Here is an 8,612-nt window from a genome sequence, read left to right on the forward strand (position 1 = left end):
GGGAGTCAACTATACATTGCACTCTTTTTCCCTTCGCTAAAGTTTTTTCCCATTGGGTTTTCTATTTTTTCCTTCGCTAAAGTTTTTTTCCATTGGGTTTTCTTTAGCAAGGTTTTTAATGAGGTAATACTTCAAAACTGAACTCTAGATCAGAAATGATGTCATCCAAGGGGGAGTATTGTAAATTATTATGAATGACACCAATAATTGGTGAATTGGTGAAAGCTATCATATCATACTATTTACATGACATATGATAGGTAATTTTTATAGTATAAATAAAATGTTCTTGCAAAGATATGACGATACAATTTCACAAGATATAAAATATCTCATATCGTTTCTCAATCTTCTTCTCCATCAAATTTCTTTATCTATGCTGTTAGTTTAGTTTGTTTTAAATTATCTTAATAACGTTGAATTTTATTATATATATATATATATATATATATATATATATATATATATATATATATATATATATATATATACATATGGGGAATTAAACTATTTAAATCCTATGTAGGGATGAGCGTGGGACGGAACCGGTACCGACCCGTACCGTTCCCGATTCCCGAAAACTGAATTTGGTCGAAAATCAATCCCGAGTACCGAACCGAATTAACATCATCGGTACCCGTACCGGGAATGGTACCGGTTTTCGGTACTAGTACCGATAACGACGGTACCGATTCCCGAATTTCATATATTTGGAGTACCAAGTACCGTCCCATATTTTTAAATTCGGTATGGTTCGGTACCGGTTCCGGTACGGGATCGGGATTTGGGACAAAATGCTTATCCCTAATTCTATGGCTTTTAATTCAATTTGACTTTTAATTAATTAATTAGACATTAATCAAGTAATTAAACCAATTAGAATTATTTTCAACTTTAGTAAAATTGACAAGTTTGTATATGCACGACATCGAGGCAGACATATAAGAGGCAAATATTATTTTTCTAGGAACGAAGGCTACACCTTAGTTGGCTGCCGAGAAGTCAAGAAGTGGTGTGGGGTGTGACTAATAGGTTGAACTTACTAAGCTTTTTACAGGTGGTAACTTTTTCACACCATCTAGACATATGGAGTTGGGAGTTAGATTCCAGTGGCAAGTAATCGACTAGTTTGGCTGGATAGTGGATTAATGTGAACATGGTTTCGGTAGATGATAAGAAGACGAGAATGAATAAAGTTGTATGTATTGATGTTAACGTTTTGGTTTGGAATATCATGTTAGATAAACTTCAAGTCAAATGGTTTCGGTAGATGATAAGAAGACGAGAATGAATTAAGTTGTACGTATTGATGTTAACGTTTTGGTATGGAATATCATGTTAGATAAACTTCAAGTCAAATGTAACCTTAATAAAAAGAGGTTTCTTCTCATGATTCAAAGACATTTAATCATACTTTTGCATGTGTGAGTTAGCAAGAGATATTTGGTCTCAACCCATGTGGTCATTGATGTTTGTCTGCAGTGACTACAAGACATGAGACATAACCTATGTTTGCAGCAGGGGATTACTCGGTGTGTGAAAGCCGGTCCGAAACCTCATTGGGGAAATTCCTTTCCAAAAAAAATGTACTGTCTAATTCGTACCCTAAAGAGGTGGAAGAGCCTTAAAATATTTAGAAGGTTGATATTTACAATTTTATCTGGCTGGGCTATGGCTTTGTTAGGCACACTTTGTGCTAATTGCTAACTTCGGCTAAGCCCAATGTTGGCACTTCAAAAGCCTGCATTCCATAACAACTTAATGCCCTTCTAGCAATTAATCATATTTTCTATTATATATCTAATAAATTACATTTATACAACCAAGTTATAGGATTCGGTATATAAAATTAGGGTTGGCTAAAAAGACATTCTATTTTATCATATAGACATCATAATTAATTTTTGAAATATTATAATTGGTTAAAATTTCATTGTTTTTCGAAAAAACTAATTATAGGTTTATTTTTTTTTTTTATAAAAATGATAATAGGACATAAAATTTTGAAAAAAAAAAACTATTACTTAAAGAGTAAATTACATGAATGGTCCCTATGGTTTAGGGTAATTTGTATGTTTGATCCATAACTTATTTTTTTAACTCAGAAGGTCCCTACTGTTTGTTTTTGTTACGCGTTTGGTCCCTGTCTTACCTAAAAAGACTATTTTGCCCTTGATTTTTTTTATTTATTTAAATAAATATATCCCCAACCCCACCTCCCATCATCTTACATTACATACCCTACAATTTTCCCTATTTAAATAATAGTCTATTTAAGTAAGACAGGGACGAAACCCGTAACAAATACAAATAGTATGGACCAAACACGTAACAAAAACAAACAATAAGAACTTTCCGAGTTAAAGAAATAAGTTAGGGACCAAATGAAAATTACCCAAAACAAAGGATCATTGGTGTAATTTAGTCTTACTTAAATAAAACCTGTATATAAAAATAGTTTAAATTAAAATTAATGACCCGATGATGGTTACTTTTGTAACATTGAAGTTTCAATCTTTGAATTATTTAATCTGTTGAAAAAAGACGACACGTTGACTTTTAGTGGTTGATTTTTCGACCACCGTCTCCGATACGCAAATCGGAAGACCGCCGTCGTCAAATGGGAACTTGAAAACGCGGGGAATCTTCAAGTCTTTATTATTCACATTTTAGAAATCGTCAATTTCGTTGTCTCATTTACTCCAATCGTTTTCCCAATTCCCAAAATTCATCATCCACTCTCAACCCATAATGCTGTTATGGTGGTGGTCGTCTGTGTTCTTGCTCTGCATCCATGGATTCCGAGCTCAGCAGACGTACGTAGACAACAGACAACTCGCCTGCGAACAAAACTTCACCGAGGCCCTCGGCTACACCTGCAATTCCAGTCCGGCCTGTCAATCTTACCTCACTTTCCGGTCACAACCACCTCTCTACAACACCCCTTCCTCTATCGCCGCTCTCCTTCGGTCCAACCCTAATGACATCGCCGCTATCAATAACTTCAATTCCACCTCCGATATCATCCCCGCTAACACAATCATCATCGTCCCTATCCGTAACTGTTCTTGCTCCGGCGGATTCTACCAGCACAACGCCAGCTATGTACTTCAAAGCACCAACGAGACTTACTTCAGTCTGGCTAATAATACCTACGAGGGTCTCACCACTTGCCAAGCTATGATCTCCCAAAATACCTACAACTACCGGAATCTGCTAGTCGGTAATAATATCACGATTCCTCTCAGATGCGCGTGTCCCACGGCCAACCAGACGGCTGCCGGAATTAGGTATTTGCTCACTTACCTGATTACATGGGGCGATACTTATACGTCTATGGCGGACACTTTCGGGGTCGATGATATTCAGAGCATTTTAGACGCAAACGAGCTCTCGCCTACTCATATCGTCTTCCCGTTTACGCCGATTTTAATTCCTCTGACAACACTACCCACCGGAATCAACAACTCTGCAACTCCAGCAACACCGCCCGCTCCACCGGTAATCCCAGTAGCGCCTAGCCCCGGCGGCGGCTCCTCAAGCAAGTTGGTTTTCGTCGGCGTTGGAATCGGTGTGGGTTTGCTTCTAATCGTTTCCCTTTCTGGATTTCTCGTTTGGTTCTTTAGGAGGAGGAAGAATCAAAACCAGCATAATCTCCCTCCACCCAAACACTTTCCTCCTAAAGTGATGATCCCGTCGGAGAGCAAATCATGGTCCATTTCATCAGAAGGAATTCGATTCGCGATTGAATCATTAACAGTATACAAATATGAGGAACTACAAAAGGCTACCGGAGATTTCAGGGAAGAAAACAGAGTGAACGGATCTGTTTACAGAGGGATCTTCAATGGAGATTTTGCAGCAGTGAAGATCATGAAAGGTGATGTCTCCGGTGAGATCAATATCCTGAAACAAATCAATCATTCAAACACAATCAGACTCTCTGGCTTCTGCTTACATCAAGGCAACACATATCTCGTTTACGAATTCGCTGAAAACGGATCACTCAGTGACTGGCTTCACTCCACAAAGAACACAAAAAACAGAAAGAACGGAAATGATTCAGTTTTGGGATGGAAACAGAGAGTTCAAATCGCACACGATATAGCAGATGCATTGAACTACCTTCACAATTTCATCACTCCACCATACATTCACAAGAACTTGAAATGCAGCAACGTGTTATTAGACAGTAACATGAGAGCAAAGATTACAAATTTTGGGCTTGCAAGAAGTGTAGATGACAATGAAGATGGAGAACTTCAATTGACAAGACACGTGGTTGGAACATACGGTTACATGCCTCCAGAATACATTGAAAACGGTTTGATCACTCCTAAAATGGATGTGTTTGCTTTGGGAGTTTTGATTTCAGAGCTCTTGTCCGGAAAAGAAGCCACCACCACCACCGGAGCACCGGAGAAGGAAGAAGACAAGGATGCGGTGGTTGTAAACCGGGCACAGCTGTCGGAGATGATAAAGGAGGTGGTTGGAGGTGAAAATGTGAGGGAAAAACTGGTGGCGTTTATGGATGGTGATTTGAAGGGGGAGTATCCATTGGAGTTGGCGTATTCCATGGCGGAGGTTGCTAGTAAATGTGTAGCGGCTGATTTAAACGACCGCCCATATGTGGCGGAGGTGTTTGTGGTTCTGTCAAAGATATTGTCGTCTTCTGAAGATTGGGACCCATCTGATGAACTTGAACACTCGAGATCCCTCAGCATTGGCAGATAAATAAGATGCTATAAATCATTGTAATAATTTAAAATGTATTTTTTTTTTTTGATATGGTGTAGAGTATGTATTGTATATTAGAGAATAAAAGATACCATTAATTATTATACTTAATGGCTTAATGGGTTAAAACACTTAATCTTGATTGCAATACATGGCTGTTTCTTTTTTACTTAACTTGGACAGAATGACTTAATGGGTTAAGCCAAAAAACATTAATTTCATAAGAACAACAACCAACTGAATAAAAGATGCCATCATTTATCGTAATGTAATGTCTGTTTTTGATATTACAAAGGTAATGAAAAAAACCAAATCAAAATTTTCTAAACTTTACGAGCCAAAGTTCTCTGTTTTGTAGCATATTGAACAACTTTTTCCTCAACGGGTAACCCCTTACGCCTCCTAACACCATCAATCAACTTTCTTGCTGTATTCTGTAAAACACTCGACCCATCTCCAAATTCTTCTTTTTCTTCTTCTGTTTTTGGTACAAAAAAAGGATCTTCAGGAACTGCTTCCCAATGACTAAGAACAAGAAGAGCACTCGAAGCACCAGAAGTCCATCTTCTCAACTCATCAGCAAAACCAAAACTCTCTGCAACTGGAACATAAGCATGAACTGTAAACAATGGAGATCCTTCCTGCATTTCCTCCTTCAAGATTCTAGCACGCCTACGTGCAAGAACAGCATACATAGGTCCTAAATACTCTGTTGGTGTGTTTAATTCACAGAAATACATCCCTTCAACGATTCTAGGGTTTTTCTGAAGTAAAGCTGCTTTACAAGCTTCTTTTACAGCAGTCATAACTTGCCCTGAAAACACCCCGTATTGATCTGATTGAGATTGCTGATGAATGGCTTCGGTTTCACTTTCAAATGGGAGAATTGAAGCTTCTATCATGAATGCTAAACCCCACATTGGTTCATCACACAGTGGGCCCGCTGCAGTGGCTACTTGGAACCCGGATAACACACTGCTTCTCAGACTCTTTGCTTCCTCAATCAGTGATTGGTTCTCGATTTCAACTTCATCAAAATTAGAAACCTCTGTGAAGCCTAATCTTTCAGATACATAAGGAGAGCTTCTTATCAGAACAGAAGAACCTGTTTCTTTTGTGGTTGAATCTGGAAGAAGCAGCATGTTGGGACCCACTTGTCTCGGACCTAATGCCCAGATTCTTTTTAAAAGATTCTCCCATAAAGTTTTATTCTTTTCAGCATTCTCATCTGAAACTTCACTCTCTATTGCATCCCAAATGCGTTTCCTAAGTGCTTCAACTGGATGATCATCATCTTGACCTCCCATTGTTTTAACCTGTATTGCTTTACCTGCTATGATAGCTTCTAGAAGGTCTGAACTTTCGTCCAGTAACTTAGTAAGTGCATCCGGAAGTTTCAAAATATGGACACGAACTGTACACCTCCCATTTGGTGTGGCTCTTTCGATAAAATTAGAACTCAAACTTAAAGATTTTAGTTTCTCAAAAGGGTTTAAAGATTCCCCTTCAATGGTTTCTCTAAAAGATACAAGAGGAGGTGAAATTTCAAGATTTACCTTTGCGAACCTCTCTTTCAAATCTTTAATGCATCTTTCAAGATGAACTTCACCTGCAGCAGCAAGGACATGTTCCCCTCTAGCAGACACACTCACCTCTACAAAAGGGTCTGCTCGGTTTAAAAGCCTAAGCCCTTTCATAAGTGCAGCCATGTCAGCAGGATCAGAAGGCTCGATTGCAACTTTTAGAGTAGGTGAAACCTGGAATGTCATACTTGAAAAAGGCCAACAGTTCTTTGTTGATGAAAGAGTAGCACTTTTTAATATATGTTGACCTAATCCTCTAATGGCAATCACATTCCCTGCTCTAGCAGATGCCACTGGTATTAAGCCTTGACCCATCATCAGATACAGTGAATGCAACTCAGCTTCTTGAATATGCTTCTGCATTGAATCTGCACCTTTAAGTGGATCATACAAAGCTGATAGCACGAAAACCTTCTGACCTGAATGAAGAACCCCACTAAAGATCCTGGCAAATGCCAGGAAGCACTCATCAGAGTCTCCACTTCCACTTTCTTCTGTATAATTACTCAAGAGATCACCATTTACGTCTCTCTGAGGTAACATCTTCATAGGAACTGCAAACATTTTAGATACAAAAGCAACACAAGGAGAATCAGGTTGTGAATTGCAAGCCTCAACTGATTTCCTCACGAGTTCAGCCTCTGCAACCACTTCAGAATCACCAATAGAATAATCCAAGATTTCTCTTTTAGGGAGGAGGCGGGAGACACGAAAGGACTGTGCAGCAATGGGGTCTGGCATATGTTTAACCACCATTGATAAAATAGCATCAGCCAAAGGAAGCCACCTGCTCATAACAGATTGAAGAACATATTTAGGATCTTTGTGCTGCAGTTCACGAGGAGGTACAGATAAATGAAACGATTTGATTAGCTTCTCAAGTATTCCTTTATCCCCATTTGTATCCAAGGCTGCTTCATAGACTTGCCATAGTGGCTCAAGCACAAACTGCACAAACATAGGGCGAGCTTTACTTCCAGCAGACAGTCCCTTCTTACCCACAATCATCTTTGTTTTTGGAATGAAGTATTTAGGACCCCATAAAGCCTTTTGCAAAATGGAAGAACTAGCACCGAGTTTAGAAGCATAAAACTCTGCGAATTCACAAATGCTAAACCCCCACCCATCCAATGCACAAGCAAACACAACATTTCCCTTTTGAGGTTGAAACGCGTCTTCTTCATCATCCTCTATGAACTCCTGATTTTCATCACTTACCTCACCAGCAGGGCCAGCAAGAATTGAATCGACATCTGATAAGTACTTTTCAGATTTGTAAGTACTAACTATGCTGTTAACTTCATGAACGATTCTTTGGAGACGATTATAAGCCTCCAAGGGACTCAACTTCAGCTCAACAATCAATCTATCAATCTTATTCAAAACCAAACAGGGTGTAAGTTTTTCGATCCATGCCTGGCGCAAAACAGCATGTGTCTGAATGTGAACTCCTTCAACAGCATCTACCAAAACCAAACCGCCATCGCTCAAACGTGAAGCAGTAGAAACCTCACTACAAAAGTCCATATGGCCAGGCGAATCAATAAGGTTTATCGCATAACCTTTGTATTGAAGACCAATTGAGGAGCTCTTCATCGTTATCGCGCGCCTTTGTTCTTCGTCTAGATAATCCATAAACCGAAGGCGACCAGCTTGTTTGGGATGGAGAACCCCACCTCCAGACGAGGCAATCAGGTGATCAGCAAGAGTAGTCTTTCCATGATCAACATGGGCAAGAATGCATATATTCCGGATGTTCCGACAATCATAAGAATCATCCATCGAAAGTGTAATAACAAATTAACTACGCCTCTATCTGGAATGACCAAATTGAATAGCCCAATTGCAAAGAAAACGATGATGGGGATGAGAGGGTTTTTGCCGAAAGTAAGGTTTTGAGGGGTAGAGTTGATTAAAAGACAAAAGTGTTTTCTGGGGGTTTTGACTGAAATGAAGCGGCGACGAGAAATCTAATGAGAGTCTGTGGTGCTGAAAGCCTCTAAGGACATAAATTAGGGTTAATATTCAACGCAAGATCAAGGGGGATTTGATTTCACATTTGGGATCGGCGTCTGATTTTCGATTTGGACAATAACATGGTGTATAGGGATTGTTTTCTAAAATAGTTTGTTTATTAGTAATGGTAACATTCTTGTCACGTTCACATATATGATTTTTTAGTTTCTTTTATGACATATAGACTTAACAATTTTAGCACACAAAAAATAAAGAATAAAAGTGTGACAATTTAATAGGATTAATTTTGAAAACAAAAATTAAAATGTATAAAGA

The 8,612-nt window shown here is 38.8% G+C and overlaps 2 protein-coding genes across 2 annotated transcripts; one reads left to right on the forward strand and one right to left on the reverse strand.

Moving 5' to 3' along the window:
- The first annotated feature begins 2,564 nt into the window (after window positions 1–2,564).
- LYK5 (Protein kinase superfamily protein) lies at window positions 2,565–4,843 on the forward strand. The gene has a single exon (XM_079015375.1). It carries the CDS (start codon window positions 2,752–2,754, stop codon window positions 4,732–4,734), a length of 1,983 nt encoding a protein of 660 aa, XP_078871501.1. The 5' UTR covers window positions 2,565–2,751; the 3' UTR covers window positions 4,735–4,843.
- Window positions 4,844–4,975: 132 nt separating this feature from the next.
- LOC145068412 (Ribosomal protein S5/Elongation factor G/III/V family protein) lies at window positions 4,976–8,408 on the reverse strand. The gene has a single exon (XM_079015374.1). It carries the CDS (start codon window positions 8,100–8,102, stop codon window positions 5,061–5,063), a length of 3,042 nt encoding a protein of 1,013 aa, XP_078871500.1. The 5' UTR covers window positions 8,103–8,408; the 3' UTR covers window positions 4,976–5,060.
- Between the last annotated feature and the right edge of the window lie 204 nt (window positions 8,409–8,612).

This window comes from Lactuca serriola, chromosome 8 (assembly GCF_051521515.1).
Source record: "Lactuca serriola cultivar US96UC23 chromosome 8, Lser_US96UC23_V15, whole genome shotgun sequence".
In the NCBI taxonomy this organism is placed as follows: Eukaryota; Viridiplantae; Streptophyta; class Magnoliopsida; order Asterales; family Asteraceae; genus Lactuca; species Lactuca serriola.